Source organism: Herpailurus yagouaroundi, unplaced genomic scaffold (assembly GCF_014898765.1).
Source record: "Herpailurus yagouaroundi ecotype Mexico unplaced genomic scaffold, PumYag 181, whole genome shotgun sequence".
Taxonomy (NCBI): Eukaryota; Metazoa; Chordata; class Mammalia; order Carnivora; family Felidae; genus Herpailurus; species Herpailurus yagouaroundi.
This window is the reverse complement of record NW_024412412.1, coordinates 20,638,464-20,661,558: the sequence shown is the minus strand read 5'-3', so window position 1 is coordinate 20,661,558 and position 23,095 is coordinate 20,638,464. Positions and strand designations below refer to the sequence as shown.

Here is a 23,095-nt window from a genome sequence, read left to right as displayed (position 1 = left end):
AGAGACAACTATGCGGTCAAGTCAAGTTAGTATTGTCGGTATTTGATGTTTCAATGGAGAAAAAAATTGCCAAGTGCAAGTTAACTATTCATCTAGAAAGTATATTTTGCCTCATAACATTACTGCAATTTGAGTATAGGCCATAGATTCATCCCTCAAATTTAGTCCCATCTTCTCAGAGTGAGGAGTTTTATCCAGCATGGAATTTCACCTATACCAGAAATGTAATTTAATTGGAAATTACTTTCTTTCATATATGCATAATTCAAGATGCAGATGGAAATGCAAATGATTATGGAATTTCTGTAATGAAAGTTCTTCCATTTCAATTTTTTAATGGTTGTTTCACAAGAGCTAGTCCCTATTTCTGAGCAATGTTTTTCTTTTGAAACATCAAAGGAGAGTGTTCTGTCATATGATATTTTCACTCTTTGTCAGGTCAATATTTTTTAAATAATCAAAGTAGATGTGTTTTATACTTGATAGATAGCTAAGGGGTTTGGAAGTTTCACCAGCAGTTTGTATGACCTAAGGAACACCTTTTTGACTGAGAGAAATATATTTTCTATAGTTTGTTTGATTTATCGTTGGTCCTGGAACCATAAAACGACAACTGTCCCTGACTTGAAAGTTATCAACTGTATGCAGTTACATGATAGGCCATTTTCTTTACCATTCTGCTGTCTCCCCAATAGCTGTGATGGCATTTCTTTTTGACCTGAAGGCCCTTGTGGACATGATGTCCATTGGCACTCTTCTGGCCTACTCTCTGGTTGCAGCATGTGTTCTCATCCTCAGGTGAGTGTCCTCATTGGTCCCGAGTGCTGCGTGTCACATGGAGCCCAGGGGATAAAGAAAATTAGGACTCACCATCCTTGCTTTCGAGGAGCTAGTGGTCTCACGAGGCAAGAGGTCATGGGCAGAAAAACATCGCTATAAAGTATAATAAACATACTGAGTCCTTAGCAAAGAATTAATGTTTATTTTTAAGAGAGATCGAGAGAGCACCAGTGGGGGTGGGCAGAAAGAGAGGGAGATACAGAATCCAAAGCAGGCCTCAGGCCGCAAGCTGTCAGCACAGAGCCCAACACGGGGCTCAAACCCACAAACCACGAGATCATGACCTAAGCCAAAGTCAGATGCTTAGCCGACTGAGCCACCCAGGCGCCCTGGTCCTTACTTAGCAAAGAATTAAATACAGTTGATAATTAGCAGTGAGTTGGCCTAATCTATATGAACCGCAAGTTCTTATAATGTATAAAAACACTTAAAAATATTCTATCTTTTGTCCCAGTATTTCAGCTGCTAAGATTTTATAATAAAGATTTTAATCAAAGAGGCACACACAGATACATATAGATATAGAGAAAGATATCTATATAGATATGTAAAGGATGTTTATGAAAAAAGCAATTTGCAAAAGTGAAAAAAATTGAACTGACCTGCATATCAATAGCAGAATGGTGAAACAAATGAGGGTACCCTTTTTCTTCTACAAAAGAGGTAAACGCTTTTTCTTCTACAGCAAATAATATGATAATTGTATGGATAAATGTATCTGATTCAGCAAAGCTGTATTAACATCTGAATTTATTTAAATAATACCATAGATTTACATGAAGAAATCATTTTCATGATTTCACTTTAATGCATCTTTTATGATCTCTTTAATGCACATCATATATATGCATTTCTGTTTGGCTGAAATTGCCTCAAAACACTGGGTGGTTTTGATTATTTTCTATGTATTTTGTGAGTTTTTTCCCTCAGTGAGCATATTTCTTCTTTAGATTGAGGTCAAATGTTACTTTTACATTTAAGGAAAGGCTGCTCAGAGGGAAGGAGACCACACTGAGGAGACAGGGGCAGATCCTAGGAGGTGAAGTAGGCTGGTATCCTGACGCAGGCTGGAGAGGAAGGGGATAAATTGATCAAGAGACTTGGCATACATGGGGTTGGGAAGCATGGCGGGCGGAGCTCATCTGGATTAAACTGGAGGACTGGGAGAGGAAGGTTGAGGAAGATGAGGCCAGAGAGGCAGATGGCCAGCGGCAGTTGAATGCCAACCTGAAGACTGGATGTCCCTCTGCAGCTGACGCTTAAGCAGAGTTTCTGTGCTGTTTTCTTGAAACGCATTTCCTTTGGAACCAGATAGTTTCAGGATAATCCTCCTCTAGTCACAGTCGCCTCCCTTGGAAAACGTAACTCTCTTCCGCATCTACTGTGTTACCTTGTAATGAAACGGCTGTCAGAGAAAATTCAGAGTTGCTGCAGATGTTTTATTGAGCAGGTTTGTGGCCTGGCTCAGCATGCTCTGGGGCGGAGTCATGAAAAGTGTCAGTTTACTGCACAAGCTGGGACCCTGCAAGGGGTCTCACTTAGAGTTTATGGCGTTCGTTTCATTTGGGCCAAGTGTCTGTTGGAGAATGAAGACACGGACGTTTATTTGGCAACAGGTACCAGCCCGGCTTGTCTTACGAGCAGCCCAAATGCTGTCCTGAAAAAGAAGCGCTGGGATCATGTGCCAGCGCTGCCTCGAAAAGCGAGTCCCAAGTCACCATGCTGCAGGGGCAGGGTTTCAGCCTGCGGATTCTCTTCAGCCCCTCGGCTCTGCCTACGCAACAGTCGTCTTCTCTCGTGAGCTTTCTGGTGGGGTTCCTCGGTAAGTCCGCCGTGCCGTGCACAGAGCACAGGCCCCCAGGGGTGTGTAGCTGGAGCGGGTATGTGGACGCGGACAAAAGGCCATACCTTGCCTTAGACTAAGTTTACCGCTGCCCTGAGCCCTGAAGTTTCTGCCCAATGGGTCACTGGTAGTTGAGAGCATGTATTAGTGGGATAGATTTATCATGTAACTGAAGAAGAAAGGAAGACATTCCCTAGGGTGTGAGTGGCAGCTGTACAAAGCTGGTACATCTCAGTGGCCGTCCGGGGGCTCCCAGGAACACCTGCCAGTAACACACTGGGACGCAGTAGAGAGAGTCTTGTTTGCTCACCCGCAGTTATGTCATGGGTGATATTTTCAGCAACATTTACCAAGCACTGGCAACGTGCCAAGAGCTCTGCTGGGCACCTGGGACAGCAGGAAGAATGGTCCTTGCTCTCGGGGGGCTGAAAGGAACAGGATTATTGGTGGCAAGCTGAGGGAAGTACAGACTTCTCCAGAGCACAGAGGAGGGACGAGATGGTCAGAGATAGGGTGGGCGGGTGGTGACATCACCTTCTGAAATAGGGGGAAAAGACACAGATCATTTATTATTTGTTTGCATTAACAATCACTGTTTACAACCGTGGACAGTGGACAGACCTGCCATCTCCCATTTGAGAACAGAGAAATCTCCAGCCCAGACAGCATCCCATCAACCCATGTGATACAGTCAGAGGATGTCACAAAGGGAGACCCAGAGGACGCATGGGGAGGGGGAGCAAGATGGTAGTCCCAGGAGGGGGGCAGGAGACCGTCAGGAGGAAGCGAGTGGAGGTTAAGTCAGTGGGATCAGCCATGTCTTCCCCTAATGGAAATGAAGAGTCTTAGTATTTGGCAAAGTAGATCCGGAAAGAACTTGATATCTTATCAAAATAGACGGCTTGAGCTGAGGGAATGAGTGACGTGCGCGTGCTGACTTTGTTTTCCATACACATCACCTTTACAGCATTTCTGGTTCTGGGTCTGAGCATCCTGACCACTTACGGAGTCCACGCTATTGCCCGGCTGGAGGCGTGGAGTCTCGCTCTCCTTGTGCTCTTCCTCGTTCTCTGCATCGTTGTCGTGCTCACCATTTGGAGGCAGCCCCAGAATCAGCAAAAAGTAGCCTTCATGGTACGAATTGTGAACATTAGAGATCCTAAATATTTCGCACATTTTCTCTTATGGGTTAGTTTTATAGGTTTTAAAAAAGTCACTTCTGATGAAGTTAACCAGGGAACTAGAGTGTCACGATTCTTTGAAATGATACTTTTTGTCATAAGTATTCTCTCTACATGGCTTTTCAAAACCCTGAATATGCTCCTATCACATTATTATGTATAATAGTAAACAGATTTCTTGTGAAGTAATCTATGGAATCAAGGAATAAAGAAATTTTATTTTAGAGATTCAGTACTCTCTCAAGAAGATTATTCCCACTAAAAGCCCTTCTGCTATAATCGTCCTGTTGGATTTGAACTAAGAGCAGGTTTGGGCTTGCAGAGAGCTTCCTGGAAGGATCCCTCTGAGATGCCAAATGTATCCAGACTTCCAGAGGCGTGCCTGCTGATATCTGAACTAAACCAGTAAACCCTAAACTAAACCAAACCCTAAAATCCATTGCATCTCGGTGATGATGTAGATGTTAGCAGGCTGGATAAATCCCTGTTGCTCTGGGCTGCACGTAAATAGTGTAAAATGGGACGTTGCCTTTAGTATACTCTACAGGAATGATTTTTCTCCAGGTTGTTCTTTTTGTAAGAATATAAGCTTACTGACACTGTGAAAGTACATATGTCAAGGTAGTGTTGACACAGTTTGGGGAATGTGCTTTCCAAATCTGAGTATAGTTAAGAAGATATTTTTCCCCCTTAGGTTCCATTCTTACCATTCTTGCCAGCCTTCAGCATCCTGGTGAACATTTACTTGATGGTCCAATTGAGTGCAGACACGTGGATCCGATTTAGCATTTGGATGGCACTTGGTAGGTCTTTTAATGTTTTAGCTTTCTGAACCTTGGCTCTGTTTCTCCAGTTTTCATGCTCTGTGATTAGACAAATTCATCCCCTCCCCCTTCCTGGAAATAAAGGGTTTTGTTGTTTGTTTGTTTGTTTGTTTGTTTTTCAGTTTCTTCCTTTCCCAATTTTAGATCATCAGCATGCTTACTTTTCCAAATATTTTCAGATACCTTTTTTTTTAATTTTTTTTTTAATGTTTATTTTTATTTTTGGGAGAGACAGAGACAGAATGCGAGTGGGTTAGGGGCAGAGAGAGAGGGAGACACAGAATCCGAAGCAGGCTCCAGGCTCTGAGCTGTCAGCACAGAGCCCGATGTGGGGCTCAAACTCACGAGCTGTGAGATCATGACCTGAGCTGAAGTCGGACGCTCAACCGACTGAGCCACCCAGGCGCCCCCCTTTTTTTTTAAATTACATTTTCCCAGTAACCCTGTAGAATCTATAAATTCTGCTTTCTCCAATTAATGGGTGAGAGAAAAAAGAAGCCCCAAAAAGTCCAGGGATCAAATTTGTGAATGGCAGTGTGAGACTTTGATTCCAAAGCCCGTTCTTGTCAGTGTATACCAGTAGACTTCTGAAGATATTTGGGGTTTTGTTTTGTTTTTTAATTTTTTTAAATGTTTATTTATTTTTGAGAGAAAGCGTGAGTGAGAGGGGGCAGAGAGAAGACACAGAACTCAAAGCAGGCTCCAGGCTTCACGCTGTCAGCACAGAGCCTGAGGCAGGGCTTGAACCAACAAACTGTGAGATCATGACCTGAGCTAAAGTCGGGCGCTTAACCGACCGAGCCACCCAGGTGCCCCTGAAGACATTTTGAGTGAGCTGATAGCAAGAAATTTCTGTTATCTAAAGTTCTTACTGTTTGAACCTTGGGATTTAGCATTAAATGACGTCAGTATGCTTATTTATATCTATACTATACTGTTTTTCATTATGATTTCTTTCCTATGTGAAAAATTGAGTTATAAAATAAAAGTTTGCATTTGTTGTAACTAAAGCCCTGAGCACTTGTCTTAAAAATGTGAGGAGAGGGGCGCCTGGATGGCTCAATCAGTCGACCGACCGACTCCTGCTCAGGTCGTGATCTCACAGTTGGCGAGTTCAAGCCCCACATCTGGCTGGGTGCATTCAGCCCAGAGCCCTCTTCAGATCCTCTGTCTCCCTCCCTCTCTCTGCTCCTCCCCTGCTCCCGCTGTCTCTGTCAAACACAGATAAACACTTTTAAAGAAAATGTGAGGAGAAATGTCTGTAAGGTGAAGCAGAGAGAAACGAGCTAAATCTGCATTGTTTGGGTTGCCTGAGCGTTTGAAGAGTGTGTTCTTTGTCAGTCTTCCCATTGGCTTAGCAAGAATGAACCTGATTCACTCTTGTGTATGTAATTGTTTGCTTTGGCTAGAAATTAACTTCATTTTAGTTTCAAGCCACCAACCCACTTGAGTTGATGGGAGATCTGACCTCTGTCAGTTTTGCTCATCTCCCCACACCCACACTAGGGCTTTGCCCATACTTTGGGGACCTCACACTGTGCCAGGGAACGGGGGTGCTGGTGCCTCGGGTCACAGGTTATCCATTCACACAGGTTACACCAGGTTGTCCTCTCTTCCTATCACTGTGGCCCCTTCTGGTAGGTGCTTCTGTTGCTTCAGGGCCAGGATCCTGACAGGAATCCCCTGCCGGTCAGCCCCACCCTCATGGATGTAGCAACACAGCCATTCCTTTGGGGTCCTGTGCACATGCTGCCAGGGAGCGGAGCCCAAAACCCCCAGGGCACAGGACTCTAGAACTCTCTCCCCTCCTCTGAGCCCAGAAGAATCTCTTTGAAATCTGGCAGAGAACTTCAGCATGCTTCCTACCTTTCCATGAGCCCTTGCTTCTTTACTCAAACATAGTCCACTCTAGTTTAATGTACTTGATCTTAGTTAACAGCATCGACTATGGAGCCAGACTCTCTGTGTTTGAATCTACATCTGCCATTTATTCACTGTGTGGCCGAGGCCAAGTTACCTCTCTGCTTTTGTGCCTGTTTCTTTGTAAAATGGTGATCATAAAAAATAAATAAGTAAAATAAAAAATAAAAAATAAAATGGTAATCATAGTACCTTTATGTGAGGACAGGGAGGGCTGGGTCTTTAAACCGTTGAGGTATGAGAGGAAGTAGAATCATTCCTCAACATACCTGCCAAAATGCTAATTGGTAGCCTGCTTCCTGTTATTTTAGATGGGAAGATTATTTTTTTTAATGTTTTTATTTTTTAATGTGTAGTTATTTTTGAGACAGAGAGAGACAGAGCATGAATGGGGGAGGGGCAGAAAGAGAGGGAGACACAGAATCGGAAGCAGGCTCCAGGCTCTGAGCCATCAGCCCAGAGCCCGATGCGGGACTCTAACTCACAGACCGCGAGATTGACCTGAGCTGAAGTCGGACGCTTAGCCGACTGAGCCACCCAGGCGCCCCTAGATGGGAAGATTATAATGCATTTCACATCAACCCCAAACTCTCAACCAATGTTTAAATATATAACTCAAAGCAAAATGCCTACATGTAAGTAATAAACTATCTAGTGGGGATACTTAAAACCTTTGCTTCTAATTCCCAGCCAGCGTAGCTGTTAATAACTAGTTGCTTTGTACATGATTGTTTGGCCTCTCCTGGTGACAGTAACATGTTTACACATGCCCCCTTTGTTTACATAGGGCATGCTTTCCAAAATATCTCACTGTGAGTCTGACACCCCACCACTTGTGTTTGGGATGTCATTTGAGATCTTACCCCCCCGGGCCCCATATCCTTTTGTTTAGAGTGTAGTATTGAGTTTTGAGAAAATCAGTGTATTTTTTTGACCTAGATGTCTGAAAACACTTATTGAGAGCAACATTAAGTTCTATAAAGATTGGGTGTTAACAATGGAGAAACACATTGTGCTGAGAAAGCATCCATCAGGGACCTTCTGCAGGGGAATCCTCTTGCCTTGTGTTCTAAAATAGACCAGAAAGAGAAGGCAGAAAACTATTAAGTTCTATATTAAGTTTCCCATGTTCAAACTGTCATTTTCTGATATACTTAAAACATTGATTTTTTTTTTTTCTTTTCCCTCCAAAAGGTTTCCTGATCTACTTCGCTTATGGCATTAGACACAGCCTGGAGGGTAATCCAAGAGATGAAGAAGATGAAGAAGAGACGTACTCAGACAACATTCATGCAACAACAGAAGAAAAATCTGCCATTCAAGCCAATGACCATCACCAAAGAAACCTGAGTCTGCCTTTCATATTCCACGAAAAGACGAGTGAATGCTAACGCTTACAGGAGCTGAGTTGGGCCACAGTCTTAACATACCTATCCTCCGTGGAGTAAACCGTGACAGGGTGTCAGCATCGCACTAGGTTGCTGTGGGTTTGCTGCAAACATAGTTCACCCTAACTTATGCTTACCTGAACAGCACCTCCTCAGATGGTGAATTATGTACCTGGGGAGACCTCCCAAGCCCTCTCCTCAGTGGCGAATACCCCCCAAATAGCAGGAGCGTGTGTGTGTGTGTGTGTGTGTGTGTGTGTGTGTGTGTGTGTGTGTGTGTTGGGGTATATGAATGTGGAAAGTTGGTTGTGTTTTACTACTACCACATTACATTTTTCCGGTGTTGTCATTAATTGGTGGCTTATAGCACATGCTGAAATGGAGGCAGTCACTGAATAGAAGTGTTTTGTATGTGCCTGGTGCATTTGGGGAAATACCTGTTGCTTTTCCTTATTAGGTGTCATTAATGTCAATTAGAACATGCTAAAAATGCACTTACCCATCTTGGTGTCTGTCATTGGTCAGGAGCAAGAGGAGGGGATAAGAAATGAGCCTTTTCTATAACTTATAAATGCCAGCAGTGGGTTTAGTAGAGATTTTTATTCTATGAAGGATGGCACTTTGCCCAAACTTCAGCCGCCACGGGGATTTGTACCTGCGATATACCACATGGGGCAAAAGTGGTGTTCCGTGTCACCCAATGGGGCCTCTTTCAACCACTGTCTTTTTTAAGAGATGTGCTCTTTACATATGAAGACTTCACCTCCTGTGAGTGCTGTATATCCCTCAGTCCAGTCAGGGATTTGAGAGCAGTATGTGTGATCTACATGGGGCCCTTTATGCTAGAAAGTGAAGCTGGTCCCCATGGCTGGAAAGCTTGCGTGAGTGGCAGTGACGAGGGTATATTTGAAAATCAGAGTTAGACATAAGCTTGGAAAAGTAGACACTAAGCATCCTTGTCTTTAAAGTCACTTAAAATAAGCCAGTAGAATCTTCTAGCTCACACAGTTGGTAGAACGATTCATACTTTTTTCTATTACTTAATAACTAATCACAATTCAGTTTTTTTAAACCTCCTCAGGTACAGATTTCACTCCTTTGTTTCTATTATTTTGTCTTGTCCTAGACATGAGGGGCTACAGTAGCAAATTACGTCTTTATTACGTGCCAAAGAGGAGAACTGAAGGGACACGAGAAGAAAAAATTGCCCTGTTTTGAGTTTAAAGTGCCTATTCAGATATTAAATTGCATTTGACCGAGTTTGAGGGGTTTGGATCTAATTTGCCTTTGTTGTTTCTTTTGGAAACATTGAAGGATGTTTTTCTTCCCCCAATCCCATAAATTGTTTGGCACTTTTTATCTCATTTATTTTTAATTGACCACACTAAATCTATTAATAAAAACTCTAGTAACCCAACAGTGTTTGGGGAATAAAATATTTTAGTTAAATACATGATTTTTAAAACCTCCAACTGAAAAAATGTAACCTAATTAAATTAAAGCTATATAAGCACAGTAACGTTTATATAAGTAAATGATTTGTTTTTACATGTAAGATTCTCTAATTACTATATTTTACTGGATAGCGTTCTCTAGCAGTGGACTGTTTATCTGCAGTGTGCTTTGCTTCTAATGAATTGTTTTTCTTACAAATAATTACATGGTTTACTAGGTGAGGCTAGAGGCTAAAAACTTATATGGGTTACATTCCCAGGATAAATGTTATCAAGCACACCAGTTGACCAGCTTAATCGAAAGGCAAGGAAAACATTTGTTTTCTGACAGCACTTCCAAGAGATTAGTTATTTCACTGATGCCATTAAAAAGCAACTTGTGATTGTTTTGTTGAACCAAGAGTTTATTGTGAGTAAATATCAGGTAAACAGGTAGAAAGCCTGGGTTTCTGGCTGCTATTGTTGAAGCATCCCTGACCTAGAACTCAGTCCTGACATTCCACAGTTTCCAGGCTGCACAGGGTAAAATCTGAAGCCCAGAATTCTCTTTTAAGCATGTTTTTCTAGAGAGGAAGAGTTGGATATGCAAGGGGTAAAATATTTCTGTAAGGACTTTACGTATGATCACAAGTCCATGCTGTTAGAGTAATACACTGAGAACACCCTTTTATTCTATAATCAATCTAGGATAGGCCCTTAACACAGGGAACATAAGGAATTTCCTACATAAATATTTAGGTCTTTTACTGTAACAAAAGAAATTTATTTAGAATGTGATAGGCAGCTAAAACTATTATGCCCACTGTGTTCAATTAGGAGAAGAATTTAGTTAAAAATTATTTTTCCACATTAAAACACTTTGCAAACACAAGTATCTATGAAAAGATGCTTCGTCGGTGACTGTGCTTTTTTTCTGTGAAGACTCAAATATGTATGAGTCATATCCCTGTATGAGTCTGTGTATATATATATGTATATGTCTGTGTATTTCAAATAGTGTATAAGTCGGTTGGGTTTATGATGGGCTTTGGAAACAATACCATTATATGGATTTAAAAAAAAACCCAATTGATGTGGAGAAAAAATAATGTTTTATATTGATAGGTATGCTTATACAAAATTTTTAGGTTTTAAACTATTTTGCAATATACAGCAATTTTATATGTATGATATTTTCTATAGATTCTTTAAGAAAGATATATTTATAATGTAATATGGAATCACTAAACTCTATTATAACAGGTGCTTTATAATCTGAAATGGAGTAGGGGTAGGAGCTATTAGGGTATTTCTGTTTACTTGTTTCTGTGGCCCCTTTTCTGACATCTCTGTCTTGCTCTGTGTTTATTAGTAAAAGCCCGTACTACTGGCTCTTTTACCAGCCTCCCGTATCTACATCTGAATTCATAACCTTGAGAACAAAATATTGCTTTTACTTTCTTAGGATTACCAAAAGGTTTTGTATAGATTTGACTAGTAGTCAGTCACACTTACACAAACTCCTCTCCAAGAATGAAAAAATACATACCACACAATCTCTTAGTTGTGACTGAGTAAAAACAGTTTAAATTACTTTTCTTTCCTACACTAGGAAATATGCTGTCTTAACATTTTCAGTGAGAAACTTATAATAGCACCATTATTTTAAGCTCTTGAGGAAAGGGAAAAGATGACTTATGAATAACCATATAAAGGCAATATGCTTACCCTTTGTTTAAAAAGGTAGCTATACAAATCCAAGTTTAAAACCTATTTCTGAGAAAACTTATGTTAGAACTTTTGATCAATACCGAGATACAGATTATTGCTTACCCACATTTTCCCCAGAGATAAACATCAAGAAAACTTCTTAAGACCAAAAACATCATCTGGGATATATACATTAGAGGAAAAACTAACCTTGATATATGTAAAACTTTACTGTTGCCATCCATAGTTCATAGACAATGTCTGTTTGAGAATTATTTTCCTTTAAAATCCAAAAGCCTGTCTTTCAATTTTATGAATAAAGGATTTTTTTAACTTTTTTTTTTAAATTTTAGAAACTAGCCAGCATATTTGCGAAGTCTTGGTAGTTGTTAACCATATTTTGAATCAGAGTCTGTATTTACTGAGTTATTTTCTAAATTAATGGGAATGCTTAGCAGGGGGAATAAGGAGGTTTATTGCCCTGCAATACTGATAATGCCAGAGGAGTATATTACTCTTCTTTCTTTGTAAATCAGGGCATATTCTGAGATGACAAACCACGTGATAACGTGCCAAGATTCCAACTCTGCCTCGTGATGTGGCTGCCTGATTTCCTCCTGATGCCCTTCAAGCAACTCCTACTTAACACCCAAACTACAGTTTGCACAGCATTTTAAAGGATTGGGTTTAGAGTGTATATCACAGCGTATTAAAATTCACATGATTAGTGTGAATGGGGGGGGAGGGGAGAGGGGATTAACTTTTTTTCTTTTTTTTTTTTTTTTTGCTAGTGCCAAAATACTGCCTTCTCTGTACATTTTCTACTTACAGTCTCTGACATGTCCTAAAATATCAAGGGGAAAAAAGTACCAAAGTTCAAGTAGTAAATAATGCCAGCACAGGTCATTTTTCAGTCATGTAGATTTGCAGATAAGGTTGCTTAGCTTTGTTGTTTAGCTGAGATTTTTTTTTTCTCTGTATAATTATATTTAAACATTTTTAAATGGATTTCTGGTTTCTGGATTTTGAGAGGCCTGCTCTGTTTTTGTGGTTGTTGGTTTTTGTAACATTCATTATTGTTTATATGTACACAGTTTAGTCTCACTGATTTCAGATGTGTCTTGTGATGGCTCGACTCTCGTGACAGCCTTGTTGAGAGTAGTACTTAGCTTTTCTTCACCCTGGCTGAAGCCGCTGCCATTATCTGGCCCTAAAGACCCTTTGCTGACCACTGGTGCCCCATGGGGATCATGACCAGGAGCCGGGGCTGGATCTAGAGTCAGGCAGCCCTCAGGCAGCCCGTAGAGCGTAAGCACCTAGACCTAGCCTTATTGGGTGGGGTCTTGGGATGATAGGGTGGGATAGGAAGTGAAAGCCTTCACATGAAAGTAAGGAGTGTGGGGTCCAAATATCCCATCAACACATCACGTAAATGATAAGGACTAAGGAAGGTCTGTGACTCATAGGAAGGATGGCTGCTTCCTGGAACTGGTCCCACGGGGTCGGGCCCACTACAGTCCCCGTACGGCACGGACAGCCTTGAGGTGGAAAGTGCACGGGCCCAGGCTCAGCTGGTACTTCCAACAGGGTGGGTTTCACTGGCCCAGGCCCGGGTAGGGGGCCTTTCGTCTTTGGTGTCCACTAGGCTGCCCCATTGTTTTATTGCTCTATTTTGTTGTCATTGTACTTAACAGAAACTGTTGATAGGGCCCAAAACCCTACAGAAATTCTATGTCTGTAAAAAACCAACAGATTCACAGGACTTGTCTGATCTGAATGTAAAGACTTTCTGTTGAGTAGGTAACTTCAAATTTAAATGTTTTAAATGATAATCAGAGTTCCTTTTTACTTATAACATTAGATTATGTTTTAAAAGTGTAATAAATAAAAACTATTGCTGCTTTACCACTGTAAAATATGCTTTCTAATGTGACCATGTACTTTTTAAATAAATTGTAATATGACTTATGATAATATAATATGCATATGTATCACACACCCCAAAAGCATACATGTCACACACATATCTAATGTAACCTTGTTTTTTTTTAATTTGGGAACTTTTAAAACTCAGAAATATGGTGCAATCTAAATTGAAATGATTTTATTGTCAAGAATACTCACCTGGCAGCCTGAGGACTACCCAGTCCTGTAAGATAAAAGACATGTTTTCACAAAGCCTCAGTCCTCATGGCACGTTCTAAAAAATAGCACTGGGTCCTAAAGCATGCCGTCCCAGGACCAAAGAGCTGAGATCTTACCACTTCAACTGCCGGTCTTTTCATTGCTTTTATCTGTAAGAAACTCCTTTCTCAATGTTCTCCTCAGCAAATCATAGCTTTTAATAATTGGCAATCAGTTATGTACAACAAATTTTTTACGGTATAGTAAAGCATTCTTACCAACGTCAACCCTCTAGGAGAAAGGATTCAAAGAGCGTTCTGGACATGGCTCAAAGTTATTTAAAATTGCAAATCTCTTGAATTAATTAATTTTGAAATGTCTTCGTGTATATACTTAATTCCCACTGATTTTACTAAATTGGAGGGAACGCCTTATTGAAGTAAGAAAACGGTTGTTCTCACTTTAGCCAGCATGGAAAACCAAGCTGAAATAGCAAAGTATTTGCCAAGTAGAAGCCTAAAACCTAATTTATCTAATTGTTGGCTATTAGGATTGTTACTAGGTTTTGATGACCCACATCTGCCCTGGTACCATATGGTCACATGCAGGCAGTAATCCGCCAGGAACTGTGTCTGGGCTGTGGGTCCAGCCAGGAACCCTTGGCGATAAGAATACCATCTCCTTTGTGTTCTTTAAAGAAGGCCACGGATAGCCTTCCTTTTCAGGCAAAGGGCCCAAAGCCCATGGATTGCTAAGAGATTGTACTGAGAAATCCCTATCTCTGTGGAAAAAATGATTCATTTCATCCCATAAAATATCTCCAAAAAAAAATCCCAAAGACATACAAAAATAACCTATTATCACATTATCTCAGCTTGTTTAGAGTAGGTCAAAAAAGAGATGAAACTCCAGAAAGAAACTCAGCTCCATACTGATTTACTTACTTGAACTTTTCTAGTCAAAGCTGAGTAAAGAATCCTTGCTCTCTCCTGAAAATGGAGCAGCCACCAGGAAGAGGAAAACAAGATCAGCTATTCTGCCCAGGAGTACTCTACAGCCCAAGGTGGGCCTGTATCTCCATGATGATGGGGAACAAGCTTGTTTCTGGGCTCTGAGTCCCTTAACACACAAGTACCATACCATTGTTGTGATTCATTGCTGGGCTCCCCAATCGCTGAGTCTCCAGGTCTCCCCAATCTTCCCCTATCTGTGCACTGATGTCTGCCATTTCTTCAAGCAAGGGCCAAGGGTTTCACTGCCCTGGTAGAAATGAGACTTAAAATGCCACTGTTCTTGGACTGAAACATTGACTTGGCACCAAGTTGTAAATAACAGAAGACACTTTGGAAAGGTCAGCATTTAGAGCAAGTAAGCAAGGATAGTTGAGAGTTTACCATTAAATAAATAAAAAGGACGGAGAGAATGGGGGTTTCAAGTCCCTTCCACCACAGCTCAGAATTGCCCCTCTTCCCCTAGCCACTTACAGGCTCATGTGACCAACAGACTGGCAACACATCTTTACAGCATGCTATATCCTGGAGTAGGAAAGTACTACAAGCTTCTGGGATCCACATTTGTCATTCTATTAAATTTTCAGAGCTGTATTTAAAACCCTTAACGTTAGCTCCTACTAAAACCTTGAAACATTAATTTAAAAATATATATTCATCTTGGTTGTATTTCCATAGTTAGTGAAGACCAGTTAGAGGAGGGAAATGTCCTGTTTTTGGGGGTGGGGAGCAGATGCCCAAAATATAGGCCCTTTAAGGGGACAGAAAAAAGAGAGGGAACAGAGATTTTTTCAGCACAAAGGAGTCCTAGAAAATGATCATTAATTTATAATGCAAATGCGACCTACACAATCACTCACAAACAAGGAAATCGTAATGGAAGTGCTGACCTTTCAGTCTGGCCCTTGGTAACCTGAAGGGATTGCTGACACTGTGTCTCATCGGCCATGAGACACACGTTGTGTACCAATTGTGCTTGTAAAGACAACTGAAAGAAATATGCTTCTCTAGACCTATGTCTCCAGGTACAGCCTCCCACTCACTTCTCTCTTCCATTTCCTGATTTTTGTTTCTCCCTTCTGCTACTCCTCTTTTCTCTTCAGGTCTTCATTCGTTAAGCCAGTGCCGGTGGCTGAGGCCCCAGCTCATCAGAGAAAAGCAGTGATGCACAATTGGTCTGGTAATGCTGTCTCCTCCCACGGGTGACACGGGTTCCCTAGACACTTGTTAAAAGGCCACTGCCGTGTTTTCAGCCTCCTCTCTTCCCACATCAGGAAGTAGCTGATGGTTCGGGGAAGACTTGGAGTCCCTGATTTGTTCCATCCCTGAGCCACTCTGTGCTTCGTGAGGTTGGGGGTCAGTGGATTACAAACACTAAAGGCCGCTGTACCAGCAAGGTGAAAGCAACAGACAGGCAGCAGCTAATAAAGAAGGAAAGAGTGGGCATTGCAGGTAATATGATCATTGATCCAAAAACCCAAGAGCTCAGTAGAAAACCATTTGGACTAATAAGAGGGTCCATTAAGGTGACCAGATACAAACACACAAAAATTAATCATGCCTTAGGAAACCAGGCTTCAAGTTGTATTTGACTTGGAGCTGTCCGTAAATGCTTATTTTAATTGGCCGATATTCCAGCAATTATTGGGAGAAAGAATGCACAAAGACCAAAGCAAACAGAGATTCTAGAAATAAAATTCTTTCTCACCCTAGAGAAGAAGAAAATGGGTTTTTACAGTGAAATACAACCCATAAAAAATACAACTTTGGCCGTTTTATTTTTCAAATTCAGTCTTCTTGAGATTGCCTCATTCAAAGATAATAAGCCTATGATTAAGCAGCTACATGTCTTGGAAAAGCCCCTGTATTTCTTGTAACTTTTGCTCCCGTCCTAATAGACTATTTGCTCCCTAGCGCTGCCATAATGAGGTACCATAGACTGCTGGCTTAAACCACAGAAGTGTGTTCTCACAGCTCTGGAAGCTGGAAGTCTGAGATGAAGGCATGGGCAGGATTGGTTTCCTCTGAGCCTCTGTGCTTGGCTTGTAGATGGCTGTCTTGTATCTTCACCTGGCCTTCCCTCTGTACCTGTATCTCTGTCTAGGTTTACTCCTTGACAGTATCAGGGATACTGGTTTAGGACTCACTTTAATGGCCGCATTTTAATTTAATTACCTCTTTAAAGACCCTATTTCCAAATAAAGTCACATTCTAAAGGGCTGGAGGTTAGGACTTCAACATTTAAAATTTGGAAGGAGGAAAGAGCACAGTTCAGCTCATAACACGAACCTCAGATAAACTGAGATACCTAAATTTCTCTGAAGTGTATGCGATAAAAAAATGCTGGGAAAGCAGCATTCCAAAATTATTTTTGATGTACCGGTTAATTATTTGGCAACGTACTTGAGGAAAGTCATTCATAATAGCAAAGCAAATAAGCAAGCAAAAATAAGAAATAAGCCTTGTATATTATTATTGCTTGGTATTAAGCAAGACTTACATGGAAAACGATAACTCTGTGAACATAACTATTGAAGTGTTGAGCTATGTAATTATATACACACACTCTCTCACACACACACTTATGTAGCCAACACTTAGCTAAAGAGCATTTGATACAAAATATACCTGATAATGCAGAATTCTAAAATTATTGTCCTGATTAAACAATTATAAAATACAATGGGGACATAAAAGTAGACTTGGATAAGTTGAAAGCTATATTACATTATCACATTCCTGGATGGGAAGATTCAATGTTGTAAATATGACCATTCTTCCCCCAAACATAAATTCAATGCAATCATCATCAAGACACAACCAAATTTTTACGGAGATCAACAAGCTGATTCCCAACTTCGCCTGGAAGAGAAAATGTACAATGATAATTAATAGAACAATGATGGGGGTCCAAACAAGTGACAAAACATACTACAAATCAGTACCAATTAATGCAGTCTGATATTTCTACAGGTATAAAGAAATCAATAGACTAAAGCAGTACAGAACAGACCCATATACATGTGTGATTTAACACACACTAGAAGTCGATTCAAAAAGATGGAAAAAGGACCAACCTTTTAACAAATGATAGTGTGACACTGACCATCCAAATGGAAACACAGAAAATTAGATTCCTAACTTGTGATACTAAAAAAAGAAAAAAAAATTATAGATGGGTTTAAAGACCAAACATCACAACAAATCATGAAAGTTGTAGATGAAAATATAAAATAGTTGGATAATTGGAGGCAGAGAAGACCTACCTAAGGAGATATAAAACCCAGAAGCCATGGGGGCGCATGGGTGGCTCAGTTGGTTAAACATCTGACTTCGGCCCAGGTCATGATCCTGAGCTTCGTGGGTTCCAGCCCCACATCGGGCCCTGTGCTGACAGCTCGGAGCCTGGAGCCACCTTCAGATTCTGTGTCTCCCACTCTCTCTGTCTCCCCAAGATAAATAAATATTAAAAAAAATGTAAAACCCAGAAGCCATGAAAGAAGTTCCTGAAAATGTAATTGCTTAAACATTGATTGTAATTATTTGAAGAAAGGCACCATTAGCAAAACTAAAGCACCAGCAAAGGATTAGAAGACAACGTCTGCAATATGTGTAACACCCAAGAGCTTAGTAGCCAGAATATGTGAAGATCCTACTATAGTAAGACGGTAATAAAAATAACTCAATTTTCAAAATCTGGCAAATAAAAACACGGTAACACGCTCATTCTTGACAGTAACAAAAGGAATGGGAATTAAAAGAGCATATATGGTGAAGGGCACCTGGGTGGCTCAGTGGGTTAAGCGCCAGACTCCTGATTTCAGTTCAGGTCATGATCTCGCAGTTCATGAGATTGAGCACCTCACTGGACTCCGAGCTGACAGTGCAGAGCCTGCTTGGGATTCTCTCTCTCCCTCTCTCTCTATGCCCCTCCCCCGCTGGCTTCCTTTGTCTCTCAAGTAAATAAAACTTAAAAAAAAGGGAAAAAAAAGAGCATAATGAGACTCCCCTCCCCCACCCACAGGCTGTAAAAATTGAATAGCATGACTGTATGCAGTCCTGGTGAGGGTGGTACTCCCAAGGAAAGTGGAATTGGTTGTAAATAGAGTTTTTTGAATTGGCAGGGTTCACCAAAAGTGTTAAATATCATGACCTTTGGCTAAATAACTTAATATCTAGGTATCTATCTTATAGAATATTCATGAGCATCAAGATATTTGGATCACAATAGTTACGGCAGTATTTTTTGTAAGACAGTGTTTGAAACAACCGAACTAGCTATCAACAGAACAAGTAAGCTCTGGTGCATCTTTCCTATGCAGTATTTTATAGCCAGTAGGAAGGGGAGGGGACGTGAAAAGGTGTTTTTAATGTTTCTTGTCGTTTTCTGGTCTATATAATTCTGTGGATGTTTAAAATATTTTTAAGCGGGTTAATTGAGTAATTTTGAAAAAAAAGGTCTTGAAATAAAAGAAAACACAGGTGGAGCAGCTGAGTGCAGCTCTTCATTAAAGCCAATCTTCTTCCCATGTGGTGCCATTTTGTCTCTTTTCATCGTGAACAGCTGGTAGAGGCTGATGGGAAGAGCTCCTGCGTGATTCTAGACTTTCCTCGAGTCTGAGGCTCCCGGGGACCCTCAGCTTTCATTCCCCTCTACGTTCCGGCTTTATAACAGTTCATTAACATTTTAGCTTTGTCTTCTGATGGCTGCTTTAACGGCGGCCAGCCACTCTTCAGGCTCCTGCAAACGAGAAGAGTGTGGGTTTCCTGTCTCTGTGGAAAACTGCAATTCTGTTCAACTGGTTGCCTTGCCATCATGCACAACATTTGCCTCTGGTCTCAGGAGCTTAAGACGGACAACTTAGTGGTGTCTCCAGTTTACAGGTCAGGAAGGCCCCTGTTTGAGAGCTTTTATTCATACCGATTTCAACAGCTCATTTTAACCAATAGAGTGAGGGGTTAGACCCACAGATTTGGGAGTCAGACAAAGCCTGGATTATAACTCAGCTACAAGTTTAACTTCGGGCACCCTCATCCGTAAAACGGGGATGATACTGACAGCACAGCCTACCTTATAGACTTGTTGATTAGATCAATGAGAAACACACTGCCTGGAACACAGAAAGTTCCTAACAAATAATTGTTATTTTCCAGAACCTGGTGGTGGGATACAACATTTAGCAAGACGCACTTCCTGCCCTTGAACTCATAGAATAGCGCAGGAGAAAGAGACGTAACCAGATTCACAGCTAAAATCTGCCTTTTGTTCTCACTGCTATGATGGAAGCTTTTATTGCCAGAGAAGTGCTCAGACCAGCTGGGAAAAGGCAAGGTCTGAACCAAGTCTTAGAGGGGAAGTGAGGCCAGGGATTGGGTTGTGGTGAGATGCTGGGCAGGTGGTAAAACAGGGGAAGGGGTTATTTGGGGCAGAGGGAGCCTCAGGAGCAGTGAACCCTCATGATGGCTGAGGGGTGGGCAAGGGCGGTGTGCTGTTAGTTTAGAGGGAGGGACAGGGAGTGGCACCAAGTGAAACAGCTGGAGAGGCCAGCAGAGCCGTGAACTTAGGAGTCTCAGCCTTGTTGGAGGGCCTTTGAAAGGTTTCAGTTGGGTTAGATTTTTAGAGTATTATTCACAGATAGATGTGATCGCTGAGGAAAGGATGGATTGGGGCGCAAGACAGAGGGGCAGGGAGACCAACTAGGTGGATGTGGCCAGGACAGTGAGGCGAGGGATGATGTGTAAAGAGGGGTGGCCTTGAGGCAGTCAACAGGTAGACCAGGCAGGGTCTGGTTGAGTGTGTGGAGTGGGGGAGGGGAGCTGTAGACGGAACCCAGGCCCCAACACAGGGCAAGAGCAAAGTTGTCAACTTCATGGAGTCAAGATGAAAGAAGATCCCAGTGCAGGCAGCCCAGGCAGACTCGGTCTACTCCTGAGTGCTTCCCAGAATGAGACACCTCCCGTTAGGGCAGTTCGGATGCTTGCCTTCAGACTAGTGTCCACTCCATAAAAACAACAAGGATGTCTCCACCTTCACAAGAAACACATAGTAAACACATACTGAAATAATCATCCAGCCCCCTCCCTCTACCAAGGAGAGAGCCCCACTCGAGAGAGGTTAAGGGAGTTGAGGGAGGAGTTGAGAGCTAGTGGCAATGTCAGGCCCCGAACCTTGGTCTCCCGTATTCCCAGGAAACCGTTCTCTCCACTGCACTCAGGGAATAGCAAAGCTGGCACCAGAATGGCACCAAGGGAAGCAGGTGATGGCAGATGGAATTCTTGGGTCCCCAGGCGTGAAGTGGCTGATAAGCACTAGTTTGTGCTAAACTTTTTCCCTTGAGTGTTGGAGAAGTCCCCTTCCTGCTATTTTGAATCAAGCTCACTTTAATAGTACTGTTTGAACAAAGTGGGCTGGAAGCCCAGACCCTGCTCCTCCCCTGGGGAAAACCTGTTCCTCACCTCGCCTGCACCTGAGAGCGACTTTCATCATATGAATCTATAAGCTCGTAACTGGACCCTCTCTGCAGAGGGGCATATGAACGTCCATATCCTCCACCCCACCACAGCCCACCTTCCGCAGCCCCAGACTCTTGCTTCAGTCTCCTTCCCACTCTACTCCTTCAGCCAAGCTACCCTTCCAGCCTGGCCAGCCCACACTACGGGGCCTTGTGCCTTGGCCCGTGCTCTCCTGAGCACTGGCCAAGGAATCAGAGCCGATGCACTCCTGCCCCCTCCCCTCCCTCCTGTGGTCTCCAAACTCAAGCCCTACCCCTGGAATTTCCCACTCCTCTGAACTTCCCCACTATTAATAGTATCTATTACACCATTTAGCATTGAATTATATTTTGGTTTGCAATATTTTTTCCTTTCTTTTTAAAGTTTATTTGTTTATTTTTGAGAGAAAGAGAGAGAGAGAGAGCACAAGCAAGGGAGAGGCAGAGAGAGGGAGACAGAATCCGAAGCAGGCTCCAGGCTCCGAGCTGTCTGCACAGAGTGGGACACGAGGCTCGAACCCACGAACTGTGAGATCATGCCCTGAGCCGAAGTTGGACATTTAACTGACTGAGCCACCCAGGTGTCCCAATACTTTTTCCTTTTCATTTTAGTCACCTCCTCAGCATGCTTCATAATGAGCATACAGAAGGGTCCATGGAGCACCATTTAACCTCTCTGGGTTTCCTAACTAAAAGGGCTAGGGAAGAATTTGCTAGAACTAAGGAGCCTTCTAGGAGAATATAGATACTACGTTTAAAAGAAGCCCAGAGTGCTGATTTTGACTCAGAGGGAAAGATGTGTATGTATGTGTTGGGGGGCCAGGGGTGCTGATGCTGTTACTTAGAGCTGTTTTCTGGCACAGTCTATCCTGGACACCTGAGTGTTGTGCAACGGGACTTGTGAATAAAAGGATCCGGTAATTTCTCCACAATCTCTGCTGGGTTATTAAGGAAGGAGCTGGCCTGCTGTGGCTCCCTTTGATGGAAGGCCAGCTTCCCCATTTGGGAGCCCCAAATGGGGTTCTAACATCTCAACTGCAGGGGAGAAGCCGATAGCCAGCTGAAACAGGGCTGGGTGCAGAGCCCATCTCTGGCCACGGAGGAACAGCAAAAAAAGCTGAGGGTAATGCTCTTGTTAGCGCCAGTGGAGACCTGGCAATAAACAGAAGTATTTAGAGAGCACTTTTGACAGAGCATTAAGGCTCTGCCTGAGCAGGTAGAGAGAGTGATGGTGACGTTTGGACAATTATGGTTCAATGTGACCCCATCCATACCTGCAGGGTCACACTGGGCCTTGTTGAAGTTGGTAAACTTGGTCAAAAGCCCAGGTGGAGAAATTCCAGTTAAGGTTTTGGTAATTGACAGCTGGCCCTTAGCCCTTGCTCTCAGCGCACGAGAAAGCGCCTCTCTCCACTGCTCCGCCAGGGGGCAGGAGAGGTCACATTACACAGAATTAAGAGGAAAAAACCAAACTTCTCCCCCAAACTGGGTTCCACCTCAGGAAACCGAATCCTCCAGCTGTGGCGTCCCAGACGCCCGCCCCGACACGCCCCTCGTCAGCCACCTCCCCCTGCGCCCCTGCCCTAGCCCTGTTCTGTCGGGTGCTCCTCCGACCGCCGTCCCGGCGCCTCTCCCCGCGTCCCTTGCCCCGAAGATGAAGGTTTGGCTGCTGCTTGGTCTTCTGCTCGTGCACGAAGCGCTAGAGGATGGTGAGTGACCCTGGGCGGGGACCCCCAACCTATATCCTCCCTCGGCCCACTCTCCTCCAGCCAGCTCTTTCTAGAACTTCTGACCTTCCGAGGCTCAGCCTTGGCTCTGCCCCGGGACACCTGCCCTATTTTACCTCCCTCTCTCCACCTCCCCTGCGCTCCCCTGGGATAGTGGTAACTACCCCAGCCCTTCAGATCCCTACCAGGACCGCCCAGCGCTCTCGGAAGGCGCTGGGAGGGCGAACCGAGCATCCCCTGCCAGCGTCTGGTCCAGCCCCCACTGTCAACGTGTCTTTCTGGGAGGTGGCGCGGGAGCACTGGATCGCTCCCACCTCCGCGCACGCGTTCACCCAGGGTCTCGGCTTCCGAGGGCGCGGGCCACCTCAGCAAGGCATTTGCTGATCCTTCCGCAAACTTTGAAGGGTCCTCCTCCTCCCAGCCGAAGTCCTGGATTTGTTTCCTACACCACTACGGGCTTGAATCCTGCAAGATCTACCTATGGCTTAGACCGGATATTCGTGTGCGTCTATCTGGGCCCACCCTGTTGCTTAGATTCACAACCACAGGGTCAGTGTGTGTGTGTGTGTGTGTGTGTGTGTGTGTGTGTGTGTGTGTGTGTGTG

General features: G+C 43.0%; 2 protein-coding genes across 5 annotated transcripts in view; both read left to right on the top strand.

Moving 5' to 3' along the window:
- The window catches only part of SLC7A2 (solute carrier family 7 member 2), a 67,455-nt gene extending 54,348 nt beyond the window's left edge, over window positions 1–13,107 (top strand). For all 4 annotated transcript variants that reach the window (XM_040490071.1, XM_040490072.1, XM_040490068.1 and 1 more), the window contains exons 8-12: window positions 696–798; window positions 2,457–2,662; window positions 3,651–3,817; window positions 4,559–4,667; window positions 7,803–13,107. In XM_040490071.1, coding sequence (XP_040346005.1) covers window positions 696–798; window positions 2,457–2,662; window positions 3,651–3,817; window positions 4,559–4,667; window positions 7,803–7,999 — 782 coding nt within the window. In that variant the 3' untranslated portion in view covers window positions 8,000–13,107. The remainder of the gene's footprint in view (window positions 1–695; window positions 799–2,456; window positions 2,663–3,650; window positions 3,818–4,558; window positions 4,668–7,802) is intronic.
- A 9,134-nt stretch (window positions 13,108–22,241) lies between these two features.
- The window catches only part of PDGFRL (platelet derived growth factor receptor like), a 71,302-nt gene continuing 70,448 nt past the window's right edge, over window positions 22,242–23,095 (top strand). Inside the window, exon 1 of the mRNA XM_040490067.1 lies at window positions 22,242–22,473. Within this exon, the coding sequence (XP_040346001.1) occupies window positions 22,419–22,473 (55 nt within the window). The 5' untranslated portion in view covers window positions 22,242–22,418. The remainder of the gene's footprint in view (window positions 22,474–23,095) is intronic.